This window comes from Brienomyrus brachyistius, chromosome 11 (genome assembly GCF_023856365.1).
Source record: "Brienomyrus brachyistius isolate T26 chromosome 11, BBRACH_0.4, whole genome shotgun sequence".
In the NCBI taxonomy this organism is placed as follows: domain Eukaryota; kingdom Metazoa; phylum Chordata; class Actinopteri; order Osteoglossiformes; family Mormyridae; genus Brienomyrus; species Brienomyrus brachyistius.
The window spans coordinates 20,342,374-20,361,929 of NC_064543.1; the positions used below are offsets into that span (position 1 = coordinate 20,342,374).

Here is a 19,556-nt window from a genome sequence, read left to right on the forward strand (position 1 = left end):
CAATAGCCGGGCGTCCTTTGACATCGCTAGAGCGGCTAAAGGCCATGCGGCAGATTGGACTGACGGTCTGAACCTAGTTGACATAACCCCCCACTAGCAGCAATGGGGAAGCCCGAACCCCCTGGCAGGAGAGACAGGTCGTATCCCGAGGCAGCACTGACGAAATATTATGAACACACAATTTACACTATAACACCATTAACTTTATAGGAACGACACCACCAGGCACCAAACATCAAAAGTGTGTCAAAACGTGTTCAGTGGCTAATATTTACGAATTAATTCAAGGCATGAACAATAGGGAATGCATTCAAGATTTAAACCACAGAAATGGTGCGTCCACACGTATTTCAATAACACCTAAAAAGCGGGCGGTGTGGATTTTTCATAATTTTCATGTGGTTTATCAAATGAACACTGTTATTGGAAGTTTGCTCAGTGTCTAGGGATGTAACCGACTGAGGGGCGGTTTCGCACTTATTGTTATTTTTGGTGTTTTATGGTGAGTCATAAGAAAGATGAAACCCTCGCTTCCCTCTTGCCTGTAAATTATAGAGGTGTGCTTTTGGGGTGTGTAAGGGGTGATGTAAAAGGGGCGGGAGGGAGTGCCCCAATACCGCCCAGCATGAAAGCTCTGTGCCGAAAGGATGTGCGAACAGGCAGCGCGCTACTGCAGGGACGGCGTCCACAAGCTGATCCACAAAGAACAGCCCAAACTTCAGGGTCGGGACACCGGAGAGCTCCCCAGACCAGGAGCCCAGGACGGTCAGACGGCAGCGGCTGCGCAGTCCGGCGGGATAGACGGGCTCGTCCGCTGGATAGTCACCAAGATGAGCGACAATAAGAGCGTCTCCTCCCGGGAGTGGGTGAAAGAAGAGGTAGCACAGGAGCAGTTCTTCACCCAAGAGCCCCGGAAAGGGATCTCCGTGATCTTGGATGTAGGTGTTTCATGTAATATTACTTATGCATGATTGTTTTAAATAAACTGTAACTCGGGTAGCCTGCAATAAATAACATCCATGCGCATTTTATGTCAGTGCCGAAAAGCGAGCTTTATTTCATTAACTGCACCACCAGGGTAATATGAAGCAGAGATATACATGACTCTTCTTGCAATGTGTCTGATCTTCTGCTGCGGCATGATGCCGAGTAATTAAACTAATAAAACACGTCCGCTCACTTTAAAACTTTCTGACGAGAGACTGATGGGCGCCGGGCTGCCGAACACTTCTGGATTTTACATTTAAACCGCCTTTATTATTTCACCTTAAAGAATTGTGCTAGAATAAGTAGCTACTTATTATACAGACGTAACCTGATTTTTTTTATCATTTATTACGGATGCGTAAAACCTGTTCGGGTCGCTGCGGGCGCCGTGTACACTATAGACATAATGGCCATGGATAATATGAATGAAAATATTACTTCAGTCTTAGCTAGTGCGTGAGTCTTACCTACTTTTAAAAGCGTGGTATAACGTGCATGGTTATTATAGGATATGAAGTGAAATCGTGGAATGGCATTTCTTCTCAAGTTTAAATGCATGTGTGCTTTTACTAATATTGTGATTTATTTGACTAATTAAAAGTAAAACCAGGTCATAAAGCCTATCTTAAGCTGGCGGTTTAGTATTGCTTTGTAATAGGCTGTACCAGTATTCTGCGCTGGCTTTTAAACCAGTGCAATGCAAATGTGAGCACTGTACGTGTATTACCGAAAGGCGCGGCATGTTCCGAGGGTGCAGCTACAGTAATTCAGTCAGTATGCTGCAGCCCTCCGCATTTCACCCCTGTGTCTGCCATGAATTTGCGGCCATCCCTTCGCGCTCGATCGCCGCGTTATCCAGCGCGGTACACCTGTTTACACACGCATTACCAAAGTCCATGGTGCACACACATCTTTTCATACAAAAAGAAATTCTCAGAAGAACACTTCGGACGAGCTGCTCCCCATCCAGCTGCTCAGGATGATAACCGGGACGCGCCGCTCTCAAGCCGGCAGACTGCGCTCCGCTGCGATCCTGCTCTGAAGGATGCGCTTGCTTGAGTCTCAGCCTCCTGCATCTCACTGCAGCTGCTTTTTAGGGGGGTTATTTAGAGGTTTCTATTTGAAGACATACTTCATTGTTCGAAAGAAACAGCACATAAGTGTTATATACTAATATCGTTTATAACAATGCTCTACCAATTAAAGAGCAGCACTAAAATGGTACCAAGCTTTTTTTTTACCCCACGTTTAAAAAAGACGTGCACACACCCACGTCGGTATACAGCATATTTATCTCTTCCTATAATCACTGACTCAACAAAAGGAATTTTTGCTTATTTTATCTGACAGAGTTTATTCCGTTTTTATACCCTGCATACTTTTTGGTCATGTTCTCTACACCCCTCCCATGGCTGTTTGCCGATTGCTTATTTTTAATCTCTGAGTTGTTTTTAATTGCTGTCACAGGGTGAGGAAATACGTGTTTCTGCCCACATGCGTGCTGAATGAGGCAACGGTGGCGAACTGCTGTTATGCAACGTGTCCTCTGCCTGCTGAGACTCATTCATTGTTAATGACACAGGGGGAAAAAGCACAGCTGTGACGGCCGTTTGCAGCCTCTTCTGTTTCGGCCCCAACTTCAGCCTAAGCATCAGCTTCAGATCTGGTGTGCGCTCAGCTTCAGCTTAATTGATCTTCAGTTTCAACATGTCACAGTTAATTTCAGTGTGTTTCATCTACAGGCTTAATTATGGCTTTCAGACAGTGGGTACCATCTCTAGCGTTATAATGCTGACTGCCGCCCGCGTTTTCGCCTCATTTCCAACCTCTTTTGGAGCATTTGTCTAATCCGTCGCCCAGTCTTCGCTCCGCCTCTTTTCATCATTTATGGTCTCAACTACGGCTCCAGAGTGATTCACTTATCCCTCGTCTTCGTATTTTCCCGCACAGTTGTGCTGATTTGCATGAAATATGTAACTGATCCCAAAGCAATCACGCCGCACATGCGGCTCCAGCTGCAGCTGCACGACGGAGATTATTTCCTTACGCTTCTTTCACCCTTTATATGCAGGCGTCCGCCTCACCTTTGACAGTAACTTCACATCATATGCGTCCAGCCATCATATGTGACTATAGCGGACATTGATTTCCCTATAATCATCTCCGTATCTGCTGCAATAATCGTCAATATATTTCCAGATGGCAGGTTTCCATAAGTACCTTGCAGGTGTGTTAGCTGTAGATCCGAAAACCCAACCTGTTATATGCTAGAGAGCGCAGTCAAATCCACGCGCATAAATATAAAAATTTAATTTCTTCATCCGGAACAAATTGCAATGTATACTGTGTAAATATCATCTTTTGGCAGCTTTCATTAGAGAAGGCATAGACATCTTCTAAATTGAAAACGTTAAATATCACCATACTGAAGTGCATCTCTTCATCTATCAGAAACCATCAGCGAGTATATATATGGTTTACATGACTCCAGCTGAACAGGAATTGTGTCATTAAACACACAACTTTTATTGCTGTGCAATGGCACATAAAGCGAGTTTATTAATGTCTTGCAGCAGCAGCAAAAATTATTCTCCAATCCTTTAAACCGAAGTATTTTATCATCTGCGGAAACTGTGGTACACTTAAATGACAAAAAGCCGCTCTTGACTAAACAACGTCAGACGAGGCGTTTGCTGTTATTGCAGTAATAAAATGTCATAAAAGAAGCATATAACTGACATGAAAACCTCTTTGTGACATAGGAAATTGCATAAATCAAGAAAATGGCTCCTTTAATAGTCATTTCGGTTTCATTTCCTACATAAAGTGCATGATACCATTCGGAGCTGCACCTTCCAGTATCTCCAGTTTCTGTTAATGATCTCTAACCACACTTCGGTTTAGTTATCATTTGATACACCGTCTAAAGATGGTAAATAAGAATTAAGCGAGCCTTGTTTTTGCTGACAACCTTTGAGACTTTTATTTGCCTATTATTCTTTGATTTGAGGTTTGTCATATTTATAGTTCTCATTCATATCTATACACTCATCAAGATAAAAGGGTAGATATTTGTACCTTTGCTTATCACTGGAGCTGTACCCTTGTAATTATAGCTTTTAAGGTACAGAAATGGACTCTGTGGAACATCCAAATGGTACAAAGAGCATTAATGTACCGCCAGCGGTACAAAAATGTTCCTCATTGTCCATTTCTGTACCTTAAAAGGTACAATTACCTACAGCTAAGGGTACAATTGGCAGACCCTTGAGGGTACAGCCCCAGTGAGAAGCAAAGGTACAAATGTTTACCCTTTTTCTGAGAGTGTGTATGTCACTGTTAACACGCAATCATGGTGATAATGAAGGTGTATATTAATCCTGGATCAGCCCTCGTTAGTCGTGTGCCATGCTGGCTATTTCCAATCATCAATCTGCTCAGCATGTTGTGAATTCCCTGTGACTCACCCTTCACTTCCATTATTTGCCTTGTGCACCTTATCGCAACACATGCGATAAGTTTATGATGAACTTTCCATGCCTGGCTAATATTGGGTATTTGTTTTCTTCTTTCCAGATTTTTAGAAGAGCTGATAAAGACGGTGAGTGTCGATTTTTACATATTCAATTCCCTGTCTATCAGGATTCAGTAACATCTAATTCTAAGCAGTTGATAATGAAAGCAATTACCGTAATACTGTTTAAAAAGTGGTCGTGGATGTAACTGGACTCTTATTATATTCCGGTTTTATCTCCCCCGATAGCATTTACATGCAAATTAGATGTTAAGTAACATCAACAGCAGGCTCCTCCGAAAGATGCCTTTACCCACTTAAGATGATAATTCTGGTTATTAAATATAGCTGTAGCTGTTTTAGGGCTGTAATCTTTTCAGTCATTTGTGTTGAATAATGTCCCACAAAACAGAAACTTTGATGTTACTTTCTCAGGTCCTTCATCTGTGTTATTTCTCTCTGAAGCTTCTTTCGTTCCTCCATCCTACTTCTCCATTAATTGGCTTGAGAAGTTACTCTCTTTCATTCTTTGTGTGGGGGCCTGGTCTATGAGGCTGGCTTCTGTTCTCCTCAGATTAGTCTGGAAATCAGTTGTCGTCCTCTTTGTTTCCGCTTGGATACAATCAATGGAAACATTGTGAGTTTCTGACCAAATGAGACCAGTAATAACCAGGATGGCAGATGGTCTCCAGGATGGGGCCGTACTTTGCCCTCTGGTAAGGATACCATCACTCCTCAAACTCACCCCTTCCTTCTTTTTTAATCTCCGTTTGGTCCAACTCTAAAGTTCATTTGGCCAATGTGTTCACAGGCACGTGGGCAGTGATGGGCTTATTTTAGCCTCCAGACACTAGCAGGTATGAAGGGATGCTTCATGGAGGAGAAGGGATGTAGGGTGATGAGGTGACGTGTACGTGGGGCTGGGAGGGCGCTATGTCATGATTGAGGTGTTGACACGACAGTGTTGCCACGAATGAGGAGCAGGTTACATCAGGAGCTATCTTGGGTATGTCTGAGAATATCCAGCCGATTTGTGTAGGCATCCTCACTTATCTCTTTGGGAGTAGGGTGCTGCTGCTGTGGGGGATCGCAGGGGGAGGTGGGCCATTGGGTTTAGCCGTGTGCAGCCCTTATGCCGAAATCTCATGTACCCTGAACTGGTTGTCATGGGTGACATCGTGGACTGTTTGGAACTCATATCTGGGCTGGCAATACTGCTCCCGCTGTCAGAAAACATGAGAGTCACGTCATTCAAAATATTTACAGCCTCTACATAATAAAGGGTTTAATATCTTTGCGTTATGCACAGTGAGATTATGTTAATGACATCCAAAGCCAATGCAGTCAAATAGTTTAAGCAAATAATATATACTAGAGGTGAAGAATATACAAAAGACATAAGCTATATAAGTCAAATGTTTCAGACCAACATAACAGTGTCATGCTTGTTTTCTGACAAATGATTTCATGAAAAGTCCAGTGGTTTTCACAAGTGAAGGACTGAACTGCCTGGCTTATAGTAGCCTGGCTTACAGTAGCCTGGCTTACAGTGCCTGGCATGCAGTAGCCTGACTTACAGTAGCCTGACTTACAGTAGCCTGGCTTCCATGGTGCTGGGCATTAGGGTAACAGATCTTAAGGTGAAATGCTCCCTGGGACTGTGACCCTCATACCAGCAAAAGATTCACAAGCAGGTTGTGTTTCTAACCAAAATAAGTGTATTTGGTGTTTGGCTTTCTGCTCCTGTTGCCAGACTGCAGTGGGTTTCTCCATGGAGCAGAGCTGGAGAGTGCAGTGACTGCACACTTCCTGTGAGGGCGCTGTCCCCAGCGCCTGCTTTCCCCAGATGGACCTGGTGCTTATTGGACGCCTGGTCCTTTTGCCTGAAACCCCACAGCTCCTATACGGTCACACACAGACACAACATCCAATCATATGTGAGATGCACACACAAGCACACACACACACAAGCATAAGAGCTTTTTGTGCTTTTTAAGCTTGTGGGCCATTATCTTTATGGAGATTCAGTAACTTAAACTTGAAAAGGAGTGATCTTTTAGGATAATCACGTAAGTGCAGTGCTTTGTGTTTGTGGCAACCAGACTTGCAGAAATGCACACACCCCTTCACCTTCCCCCCCTCTTTTGGCAGACAAAGGGAGCCCTATTGGCTGAACTCCAAACACTGCGCTTGTCTTCCTCTTTTAGAGCCTGTTGGTGGTAGACTTCTTGTCTGTCATGTGGGGGGTCTGGGTTTGACTCCCAGCCAAGGGCTGTGGCTGAACTCAGGGGCTGCATCCCTTGATGGTTGCATTCGAAGACTGAATGTGTCACAGTGGTGCAACAAGACTGTCCCATTTTCAAGTCTCCTTCAAATATAGTTTAGAAATGCATTCTTCTTCTGCAGGGTCGCGAAAGATTCATTGAATGGATCCTTCGCAGCCTAACATCCCAAGATTCATTATGTAGAGCAAAAGTGGGCATGTCCCAGAAGCAACGCTTCGTGACTCAAGGGTAAGGGGGGGGGGGGGGGGGGCAGCTGATGATGTGAAGAGGAAGCTATCTGTAAGCCAGACCGTCCCATTTCACAATGCTTTCCATTTGACTTTCAAAGAACACAGATTGCAAAGGTTACACCTTCGTAGACTGCATCCTATGTGTTTGTGGCTGAACACAAGATCTTTCTCTTTATGAAAGCGCTGTGGATCAATGGGTTTGGACCCTATGCATGTGATTGGAAGGGCACCAGTTTTAATCCCAGGCTCAGCAGAGTGATGTCATCATTGGGACCCTGAGCAAGGCCCTTAACCTCAAATAGCTCCAGGAACTGTTTTTATCAAAAATGTACATTGCTTTGGGTTATATTTTTTTGGATAATTAATTGTGTTAAATAAATGAAATGCAGGGGCGGCATGGTGGTGCAGTGGTTAGCACTGTTGCCTCACACCTCTGGGACCCGGGTTCGAATCTCCGCCTGGGTCACACGTGTGTGGAGTTTGCGTGTTCTCCCCATGTTGTCGTGGGGTTTCCTCCGGGTACTCCGGTTTCCCCCCACAGTCCAAAGACATGCTGAGGCTAATTGGAGTTGCTAAATTGCCCATAGGTGTGAATGGTGTGTGAGTGTGCCCTGCGATGGGCTGGCCCCCCATCCTGGGTTGTTCCCTGCCTTGTGCCCATTGCTTCCGGGTTAGGCTCCGGACCCCCCGTGACCCAGTAGGATAAGCGGTTTGTAAAATGGATGGATGGATGGAAATAAAATGTAACTTTGATTTGAGAAGTGTTCAGCTTTCCTGTGGTTGCGTGCTTTGTGACGAGAGGTGTGTCTGCTCTGTGTGTATGCAGTCATGTGACCATCCTGGTTACATGACTGCTGCATGGCCTGGGGTCATCGAGGGGGACATGGAACAGAAGGCGACTGTCCTTCTCCAGCAAGAGAAATCAGCAGGAGACACGTTACTCACTGAAGGGTCCGATTCTTGTTTAGGACAGAGAAGCTCAGCACAAAAAGTGTCATTTAGAGAAAAATTAGATTAAATGTCACTCACCTGAGCACAGAGTTCTCTCCTCGGTCTTGGCTTTTTTTTTTCTTTTGGACGTTTAAAGAATATTCTGGACAGTGATGCTTCAGAAGGTCACGGTCACTCTCAGGAGCGACAAAGTAAGCCTTATGCTTTACTCTAATGCTACTTCCTGCCCACCCCCCCAAGCCCCCAGATTAATATTATTTGTGTTTTTTGAGTTTTCCTTTTATTTGCATGAAATACATTCTTGAAGAATGATTATGCCCGGGGGACCAATGAAATAAAAGAGGTGATATCTTTTTTTTGACTCGCAAAAAAAAATCCTCAGAGAATATGTTCTGTTTTTGCATCACATATATATTTATGATACCCATGAGAAGTTGCTGTTCAACACCACAGGGGAGAGGAGAAACAGGGGGAGGTACGCTTGAGGATGGGGGATGGCGGGGGAGCTTGGTCTCCATGGATACATGTAGTAGAAAATACTTACTTCTAAAGGCTGCCATTTGATAAGAAAGAGGTCGATCTGCTTTCTGTCTAAATGTCTTGGTCTTTCCATCAAAGAGCTGGAGGTCAGGGAGAGAGGCAGGGCTCATGCACCGGAATAACTCGGACCGGCCGCCTTTATAATTGGAAACAAAAGCATGTTAGGATGGCGCCAGGTACGGTGTGCTTGGTCATTAATAGTTAAGGTTCTTCTCTTCTGTGTGACACAGTCATTGGCTTCTGAGGCAGTCAGCAGAAGTCTATCCAGAGTGCCCCAAGGCGGGGCGCACATATGACTCGCTGTCATTAAAAGAACACAGCCACAGTGACCCTGCTCTGCTCCTGCATGGTTTCAGGTCCATCCATTAGTGAGATGCTAAAACCAAATGACCCTCTGGTTAGCACTGTTAGCATTTTGAGTTCCGCTGAAGCTATTCCACTCAGCCACATTGCCCCTCAGTGAAGATTGTTTCTGGGATTTCATAACATGTGAAGCATTGTCAAGAGTGTCCCTCAACTTGCTGTTACCAGACTTGGCAGAACAGGTGAATGCGTTTTCCTCACAGTCCCATGATGTGGGGGCCCTTGACAGGTGTCCTGGAGGTCTGTAATCAGGCCTGAGAGGGATCTTAAGCATTGGGTAATTTCAGCTCTGATTACCCTGCCTGCCTTGGATACCCCACTGCTGGTGTTTGAGGTATGCAGAGAACGGGCCGAGAGCTGCTTCCCAGGTCAACTGACCTCTAGAAGCTTCTCCCACAAAAGCTTTCAGCTACTCTTAACCTTGTACGTTAATGCAGCACAAATTCCGTAATACCCGTGGAACTTCCAGTGTGTAATCAGACGTCTACTTCAGGCACATTCCTGCTTATTTAATTCCATTGCCCATATGCCCAGCTGTATTTTTTAAAATGTGTTTATAGCTGTATTTTCCTGTCTTAAGCCCAATATGTCGTGTTTGAATGTCTTGCATATTCAGTTTTTCCCTGTTTCTTTGCACCACAACAAACGAGATCGAAATTTGAATTATTCACGCCTGATACAGCTGAAGATGACCGTAAAGGTAATTAGGCTGTGATTTTGACGTGGGCTCACTCATCCTGCCACGTGGCTCAGCGCCGCCCCCCCCCTCCCCCCCCCCCCCAGTGGCAGAGGGGCTTCCCCACACCCCGAGCTGCAGGCCATCTGTTTGCGGTACAGTCAGCGTCGCAGCTTGTGGATGATGTAGAGGGAGGCATTCAAGTCGGCGTCGCTCTGGGCAAGAATCAAACGCCCGACCCACAATGCATCACTGTTTACAGCTGAGTATTATACACCAGCATATGGGGCAGGGAAAGGAAAATGGAGCTCAGTTATCAAAATATCAGGAGCAGAGTGTCACGCCGTCAGGGGTTAGGGACCAAGGTGCCATGTGATTAAAGTCGGAGCCAGTGGCGCAGTGCTGGGGCTGATCAGTGAAGCGAGTCTCACCGTTAAAATTCACAATTCCCCTCAGCTGATTTACTGACCTACAGAGTGATCACTTTCTGATGAGCTTGTGTTTTTACTGATTGAAAATGTGTGGTGATGGAAGCCTTGAGTTATGAGTTTTGTAACCTTACTTGAACGATCAATATTATTTTTTTTTATTCTCGATTATTATTAAATTGTGTGAAGTGGGGGACTACAATTTAAGAGATTTAATCCGGAATCCTCAGTAGGTTTAAATCTGAGAATGGGTGTTCTACTCCTTGGGAAAGAGTACTTAATCTAAATTTAATCTTAATTCTGAAAACTGCCATCTTTTAAAATGAATGAAAGCATGCGAACTGGATCCAGTAAAGACACACGTTAAAGAATTAAGCAGGTTGAGGTTTAATGGGGTAAATGTGGACGCTAACCTAACGCTGAGCTAACACTAACTTCCTGTAATGGCTGAGGTTATCGTGGTCTCCATATCAGCATGGGATTGGGAGCTTTATTCCATTTCTATTCGCTTCCAGTGCTGACCTAAAGCACTGACAGCTCAGTGCATAAGCATTAATGTCCTGCAAACATGAGAGATGGAACCAGGGGATCGAGCGCAGGAGGGACTGCCAGAGTTGTCAGGCGTGGCAAGAGGAGCGCATTTTCAGGGCTGAAGCTATTTTCATGCCGCATTGACTTTGGTTAATAGTAAATTTGTGTTTATATGTAATAGACCGTGACCTCTGGAGATACAGCTCTGTGCACATCCCACAATCTTTCAGCCGTGCGAAAGCGCTAACCGCTATGCTACAGCAGAGTGTGTAGACCGTGGGAATTGCAGGCGGCAGCTTCAAAATGCTCAGCCACTCCGGATTTGAGACCCCTGCTTCGCCCTCTGCTCGGTCCACGTGGCACTAATGAGGGTCTCTACCGACCGTGACCTCTTCCCCTTTAGCTTGACCGTGTCCCTTGGAGGTCTGATCCCTGACCCCCCCCCCAATTCACACATACATAAACACACCATTCCTTCTTAGAGAACAAGTCTCTTCATGTCAACAGAAAGTGCGAGAGGTTCGGCCGGAAATCCGTCATGTTGTTAAGTTGCGTCACTCTCAGCTGAGATGAAACCTCCTTAAACATCAGCACCCGACTTTTGCTCCAGGAGGTGGATAGAAACCCACAGGGGCAGTAACTTTTTAAATGAATGTGTTCATTTGGTTGAACATAGCAGTTGGTCCCATTTTTTGTAACCAACTCAATCTAGCACATGTATGTCCAGCGCCCTCTTGTGTCCTGGGGGTTTTTAGTGGTGCAGAACTTAGATAAATTGTTATATTTAGATTAATCTGAGGCTTTGCAATATGTTCCTACCAAGGAAGGTAGTGGAGATGTAGTGAAAAGCATGTAAATTCATCTTTGACGGGAGAATAATAGAATCAGATTTGTGTTGTTACTTAATGAGTTCTGCACTCCGGTCCTTATTGCCCCCCCACCCCACCTATGCAGTCTAGTTGTGGGGAGGGTGAGGTCCATCTCTCATGGAGCCTGTGTCCCACCAGATGATAGAGGACACTTATCTACCAGCTGCTGTGAAGCATGTTGGGGATTAAGAGGCGAATCGATCAGCTGTGCAGTTATGAAATTATATAGCAAGTTATCTCGCGTAAACGGTTATATATGAATTTAGAGCTGACGTTGTCACAGAGTTTTTCCCGGTGCTTACTGGCGATGTGGATGTTGCCCGTGACCGTGTGGCCCTTCTGTGGTTTTCGGTCTTTCTACCGCGTGGCTCCCTTCGCTGAATCGCCTGGGACGGCCTCAAGCTCTGCAGCAATCCGCCGTGAAGGATGCCGCGCTGGTGGCATGCCAGCTTGCGCTGGCCGCTGTCCCCATTTCTCGCGGCTGGGCAGCTCCCAGAAGGCCGAGCTCCACCTCCGTGTGGCTCAGATTTACATCCTGAGCCTGGGCCCTTATTGATTACTCCTCATCGCTCTCGTGATTTATGATCTCTTAGGAGCAAGCGGCTGGAAGCCTGTTCCTCAGCCCGTGGTCTGATTTCCTCCAGCGGGATGGAGAGTTTAGGCTCAGCGGTGGCTGCTAACTTTGGACAGAACACCCTGCTGTGGTCAGCAGCCAGGTGATGTGACTGACATGTCATGTGATTGTGACATGAGCAGGTCGGCCATCTATGTCCTCCTCTTAGGTGAGGGGTGCTGTAATTGCTATAATCTTGCCAAGCAAGGGATTTTTCTGAACTACCAATGGGGTCCAAAAAAGGTATTCTGTGAGGAAAAATGGGGAGGGGTGGTAGATCCTGAAAACAACACCATTGTATCCAGACACCTTCAAGGACATACTCCCCTTTCCTCTCATATGATTCTGTCTTTTTTTTCCACCATAAGACCTGAATCTATAATTATAAATACAGTTTTGCGGCTTCATGGCTGAGCAGAATGATGAATATTTTCATTCCCTGACATACAGTAACTTACACTAGGGGCTCCAGTGACTCAGGGGAGGATAATTAGCATCCTGTGCATTAGCATCTAGTGTATTAGCATCCCGCTCATTAGCATCCCACACTCTTCTGCTAGTCCATGAGGCTGTGTTGGGTAGCGACTGAGTGTCTATAGTGTGTCCAGCTGCACACATACAGTGTTAAGTGCCGCTTCAGGCATCCTGTGCTTAGCTGCCGGTGTTTTTTTGTTAATAGCTAATTGTGTAATCATCTAAAGTAATTGTATTTCTTTCAGCATGTAGTCCAGCTCCAGTAAACACTGGTACCTGTTCATGAAAAATACAAAAATATGCATTCAATTGTGACATTCAAATCCAGTTTTTTTATTTGGGGGGGTGTGAGCAGAAGGTTAAAATATCACACTGAACCGAGTAGCCATACTAACCTAATCTAACTTAATCTTGAGCAAAATTCTTAGCCACCCAAAAAATGTTACAGCAATTTGTAAAAATGGCTGCCCCTACGCTCACACCCCAGGCTTCACTTTCAGCTCTGTGTGTGAAGCCGAATGGCTTCCTCTCATTTGTAAATTTCTTATATTCTTATGTTCTTAGGAAGAGGATTGTATGGTGTGATTAATGTAGATAGAACATGTCACTGAAGGTGCCTGTGTTGGTCTCTCCCCCTAGACGATGGGAAACTCTCTCTCGATGAGTTCCAGGCATTTTTCTCAGATGGTTCACTCAATGAGGAGGAGCTGGAGAAGTTGTTCCACACCATGGATTCGGATCATACCAGGTGAGTCTCACGGGGCTGGGGGTGGGGGGGGGACAACCAGGCATTTACAATGAATCTGAATTTATCGTTATTTCCATGTGGAGTCTACTCAACCACATTCATCTACGTCATTAAACTTATCCGAGTTTTATTTTTCTAAACTTGATGAAAATAAGGTGAGTCTTTAGGTCTCCCCTGGTCCCCGAGGTCTTTGTTCTTCTCTCCAGCCCTCCTCTCCTCTGACTCCTCTCCTGCTCACTTATCCCCATCTGCTCCTCACTTTGGCTCCTCTCTCAGCCATCGATTTTAACCGCCAGCTTCAAAGACAGACTGCGAAGTGCACATTTGCTGATGCACAGAAAAAACCCCTTATGCCATTAGTTTGCCTGGAAAACTCCGTTAAATCAGTTTAACAGCCTGAGACACCAGCAGACCTTCAGAACGACTGTGCAGCTCTAGACTGTCAAATCTGCTTCTAAGGAAAATGCCCGTATCCTTCTATAAAACTGTAGTGAAATGTATTATAACTTAAAAAATGAAAGCAGACAGATTTATAATTATTTACACTACATATTACTTAGTCGCCCATGGAAAATAATGGGCATCTCCCTTTTAAGCCCCTTGAAGCTCTTGTCCATTTTAGTAAGGCTCTGTACAGTTGTACATTTCTAGTTAAACTGTTCCTTGCTTAAGAATCCGATATTGGGATTGTTCCCGATCCATTGAGTTATGCCTGATGTGAGCATTTTTAATGCTTACAGATTTTCAGATTGGAATCCATCGTATGACTCATTGGGTGTTTCTTTCCTCCTCTAGGCATGAGAATTTAAATCCTGCCTCCCCCTGTTTGTGTGGAATTTGCATTTCCTCCCCATGTCGCACTACGGTTTTCACCCGCAGTTTAAAGCTTTTAGATTAATTAGCGTCTCCCAGTGCCCTGTAGTGAATATATGCCCTGTCATGGTGTCCCGGGTGTCCGCCTGTCTGGTGCCCTATGCTGCATAGGACAGCCTCCAAAGAACCCTGAACCCCTAACCAGTATTAGTGAGTCCAAGATGGATTTTTTTGATAGATCAATGGATGAATGGAATCCTTTGCATCAGAGCGGTGCGTCAAATTCGAGGATCCAGTCCAGATTAGATGCTGCAGGTAGAGTTTGGCCTGATGATGCGTTTAAAATGCATTTGACTTGTCCAACGAAAAGGGTGGGAAGTCAGTTTAGCGAATGAGCTCAGTAGCAGGCGGCGGGGGACCTTGGGCTTTGGTTTGGAAGGAGGAAAATGCTACAACTGTGTGTGCTGTCTGTGTAGGGGTCTGGATAGAGAGGACACCCCCTCAAGGGATGCAGTTTACAGGCTTCTGCAGTGTCGTCAGCACGTACAAAGCAAGGGAGTTTATCTCCGAATGCCCCTGGTATCCAGCGACTTCTTTGTTCTAGAAGGATACCGAGCTAAGTGACCCTGGCCTGACATAAGTAATTACCCCTCATTCAAAGGCTCCAGATGATCAGAGGAGTAGCTGTTCCTGTTATAATCCCGCCGTATAACGTGTGTCAGAACCCATCAAATAGATTCTTTTCAAATGGGCCTTGGAAATTGGATGAGTAGGATATACCTTAAAGTACAGACTGGGTGGATGTCTGAGCTGAATTACAGGGCCTCATAATCAGAGTGTAATTCTATGAGTTCCAAGAAGTAGAATTTAATATTATGGTTCTAGACAGAAGTTGATTGCCGCTATTTTTGCCAGCTTCGCTTGGAAGTCCGTGTGATTGGACATTCAGGGGCACTTTAGCTATTTTCTTGATTAGCCATTTGCTCAATGGCCTGTTTATCACCTGGCGGAAAATGAGATGATTGGAGCTATGAAGCAGTTTGGCCCAGACTGGAGCACCACATTTCCCCTGTCACAGAAACCAGGGAATATTTCTTCTCACACATGTTAGAAATAGAAGCTGAAGTGTGACCACCCCTGTCCCCCCACCCTTGACTGTTCATTTTGAAGTCGATTGGTTGATTGGTGTTGATATTAATCATCAAATGCAGCAACTCAGCTGCAAGGGAGCTTGGGATATTCCTATATATAGGAATACATAGATATAGATGAAACAGCAGTCCAGCTCGCTCAGCAGGCCCCCAGCAGGAAGAAGACTCCCGCCTTGTCATCCTCTCTCAGGCAACCCACTTCCTACCTGTAATCCGAATCATCGGTCCATTCTCCCGGTTGGGCCGACTCAAGGTATAAGCGAGTTAGACAGTCGCTGAGAGCCAGGTGGTTGCTTCTTCTGATCAGCCTCTCAGAATTGGAGAAAGATGGCAAATGACAACTATGTTAATCAAATTTTGCTAAGGGCCCCAGAAAGGGTTGGGCGGCCCATCCTCCTGGAGAAGTTATCATGGTGACCCAGTGCTCAATTAAGATCTGAAGGGCCAGACCAAGATAAGCTGGTGGAGGGAGATGGAGCCACTAGATGGGAGATAATGGAGAATGGGGCCTGAGGTGTACAGGAGGGGGGCTCCTTGGACCCCTTAATCATGAAGAGATGGGAAAAAACGCAAAGCAGCATCTCACCCTTTCTGCATCTGTCCCCCCCCCCTTTTTTTCTGGTACTTTCCATCCTGTGCTTTCAGTAATGTCGACACCCAGGAGCTTTGTGGTGAGTACTTACCACCCGTGGGCCTCGTTTGTCTGTGTAAAGCCCAAGAAATCTTGTGTCCTGTGTGTGTGTGTGTGTGTGTGTGAGAGAGAGAGAGAGAGAGAGAGAGAGAGAAAGAAAGAAAGAAAGAAAGAGAGAGAGAGAGAGAGAGAGAGAGAGAGAGAGAGAGACTCGTGGTGGACTGAACGTTCCCGTCTCTCACTGCCGCAGAGCTATGAGGTTACACAGCTCCCCTATTGACGTGTTCTGTGTGAGATCTGGTAATACACTATTCCACCAGGGAAATGTGCACATTTGCATCACATAACTAGGTATCACAGTTCCGGGGATCCATAACCAGGAACAATGATCCACGAACAGAATAGTCTCTGTATTCTTCACAAACAGACGGGTACACCCAGCAGGGCTGAAGGCACACTACACCACGCCATATTTGGCTGATTTTTATTTTTTTTGTACAACCAAAATCATTTTCCAGAACAGTGTTTCCCAACCCCCAGACAGGCAACGTTTTTGCTCTCTCCCAGCTCCCAGTAGAACAAGTCTTTGGGTCCTTGAGGATTGGGTTGGGAAATACTGTTCTAGAAATCCCTGAACATCCACACTGTTCACATTCACTGTCTGGGTTTGTGACATGATACCGCAGTAGTCTAGGGAAATATTCCCAGGGATCATAGTGTGTCTGTGTGTCTATTAATGGATGCATGCGCATGAGTTTGTGAGACACTGATTGTTATTTTATAGGTATACATTGTGTGGGTGTGTGTTTGCATATATATGTCTATTTAACATGTAATATACAAGATGCGTATGCCTGAGGCAGCGGCTCTATGAATATTTGCAGAGATACACAGGCATCTGTGTGTGTTTCTGAATCCAAAGCCTTTGTTGTTTATCCTGTTTCTAAGTCTCTATGGATAAAACTATGAGCCAATAAAATACCTGCTGAATGTCAGACCCTATGAACTCCCCCCCCCCTCTGTCCCTCAGACTACTTCGCCAGACACATGGGGGAGTATGAGGGTGTGCTGGCCTCTTTGGAAACCCTCAATCTCTCCATCCTCAAAGCCATGGACTTCACCAAGAAGGTCTGTCTCCGTGCATCTCGATGAATATGTCCATCTGAGCGGTGGTGTCTATGTCGGCCAGGTGGCCTCTCGCCTCCACAGCTTTGGCTCTGCTTCCTGACCGGGATCTGTTTTACGTCTGCATGTTCGCTCTGTGTTCTCGGAAAGCACTGCAGCTATCTTTGTGCAGAAGTGTCGGAAATTCCAAAGTTGGATTGATGCCTTTAAGTGGGATTAATGTGTAACTGCATGTACTCTGATGGGCTGGGTTCCTTCTGCAAAGAGGCTCCAGGCTCACCGCGCGTGCATAGCGTCAGAGGTCACAGATAATGGATGCACAGGTCTGTGTTTTGGGAATAGATGGAGAACACTCTCTTGGGAGCAGAGTGATCCCATGGAGCCCGGCTGACATGCCAGAAGCCCCCCCCCCCCCCCCCCCCCGGTTTGTGAAATGTCCCCTGATATCATCATTTTGCCCGTCGCTACAGGGGTGCGTGTCCCTCTGAGAGCTGGAGCTCTACATGGTCGTCTTTCGTACTGATTCTCGATTGACTTTCTGTCCAAATAATTGCGTAAACATACAAAAGAGTTGAGGCGGTACAGAAAGGGGGATTGCACATGGCTTTGAACGGGTAGGGTGGCCCATTCCTAATTTATCTCATAACAGAGTCAGTGGCGGAGGATCCATTATGGATCCACGTTGAATCAGCACTGTGAGTGGTTGTCTGCCTATATAATTTTTGTGTCTTGCTATCATTTTGACAAAGTAAGTTATCAGTCCATTATAAATATGTTGCAAATATCATTTATCCGTGATAAATACATTGCTGACATTTCCTGCAGCTCAGTCGCGGATTTCATCTGCGTGTGACGTTTATATCCACGCGTGACGTTTCCATCCATGTGTGATGTTTCCTGCAGCTCAGTCGATGTCCTGCAGAAAGCCTCACAATCCAGCCAAACCTGCCAGTGACTGCACTGCGTGTAGCTGGCGATCCTGTTTTCCACTGTATCCATTCTGCACTGTCTCCACGCTCGTGTTACTAGGCAATATCTGTCTGTTTCTCTGTTTTCACTGACAATCCCATTTTAATTGTACCCCGTCACTCCCCCGGCTCCCGTCAGTCGTGTCTGAGGCCTGGTCCAGCTCCCGCGAGCTTCACCCTGCTTACTGTCACCATCCTCCTGTCTTCCGGAGTCTGCTGTCTACGTGAGGATGCTTTGCTATATCCATGTGGCATTACAATGACGTTTCATTACGTTTCCAAGTTCTGGTGTTAAATTGCTCTGTCACACATACGAGTCCCTGTAGTCTTTTACTCCTTGACATTTGTCCGTGAGTACTCACCCATACAAATAAAATTGGGTAGTTTGTACATCTCTGACAATCCAAGGAACAGAAGAGCCTTATATGTGAATGCCTTTGCACCCTGTCCAAGGCTATAATGGCAGCATAAAAAAGTGTCTCATGTACAGGGAGAACAGGCTGTACATCTGCCTGATGGCAATTTCTGTTTGTATGAAGAATTCATATTCACCCCTGACCTTATCATCTCCAAGTCTGTTCATTTATCTACACCAGCAAATAGGTGGGAGTCTTAAGTGTTCCAATATTGGGCAAGGAGCTTAAATACATCAAGCTAAGCTACCAGTTATTCTACAAAAAAATATCGCTGAGCTACATGAAAGCTATACATCAGAGAAAAGTAGCTTAACTATATTGAACCTACTTTAAAATCTCTGGGACTGATTAAAAATGATATTGACCACCTACATTTTTCAAATAATGATTTATCTCAAACATTCGACTTCAAATGTCTTGGCTGATTTGGAAAACAGAAAAAATATAAGCCCCTCAAATGGAAGTGCCAGCCCCAAACAGCATTAAAACGTGTGAATTAGTTTGTATAATAAATATATAAGAAACAGCGTCCGGAATAGGACATATTAAGAACAGCTCCAAAGAGGCTTAACAGAAAATGTGTTTTCATGCTCTCTGAAAGCAAAGGTAACTTCACAGTCTGGATAAACACGCCATTGCATTCATTTACAATCAGGTCTGAAAGTAAGCATATGAATACGTGATTTTTCAGTAATTTCTGTTAATTTTGTTACATTATAGAGGTATGGACATGCCAGTTTGCCATCTCTCACACATCCGGCGTGACACTCACGCTTTCAGACTCTTCACGCTCACGCAAGAAATCTTACGGCAAATCTATATTATTCCATTATAAACCTAAAATTAGCTACATCAAAAGCACTGAGGTAGTTTGCAGACCATACAGACTGTTTACAAGGTAATAGAACTGCTTCCTGCATGTATCTGCGAGTGCAGACTTATTTCAAATTGAAAATCTCAGGCCAGCCAACTGATCAAAGTCGGCGGCCTTACCATCATAACTCAGAAACTTCCACAGACATGATGAATTCAATTGAAAATGGCGTTACCAAAAATAGACATGGTTCTGAGCAGGTAGCAAACCTGACGTTACATTGACTGGGTCGTAGACATACATTGATCTAGGACTAGTAGGACGTAACCCATTTGGTGGATTAAACATGGGTCCGTCCGGGGAGATGTAGTGATGTTCCTCTTGGCAGCTGCCGACCTGCATCACTCAATGGACAGTTTCACTACTTTC

The 19,556-nt window shown here is 45.2% G+C and overlaps 1 protein-coding gene across 1 annotated transcript in view; it reads left to right on the forward strand.

Moving 5' to 3' along the window:
• The first annotated feature begins 578 nt into the window (after positions 1 to 578).
• The window catches only part of LOC125704161 (N-terminal EF-hand calcium-binding protein 2-like), a 37,537-nt gene continuing 18,559 nt past the window's right edge, over positions 579 to 19,556 (forward strand). The window contains exons 1-5 of the mRNA XM_048969510.1: positions 579 to 938; positions 4,564 to 4,588; positions 13,101 to 13,209; positions 15,819 to 15,844; positions 16,835 to 16,932. Coding sequence (XP_048825467.1) covers positions 648 to 938; positions 4,564 to 4,588; positions 13,101 to 13,209; positions 15,819 to 15,844; positions 16,835 to 16,932 — 549 coding nt within the window. The 5' untranslated portion in view covers positions 579 to 647. The remainder of the gene's footprint in view (positions 939 to 4,563; positions 4,589 to 13,100; positions 13,210 to 15,818; positions 15,845 to 16,834; positions 16,933 to 19,556) is intronic.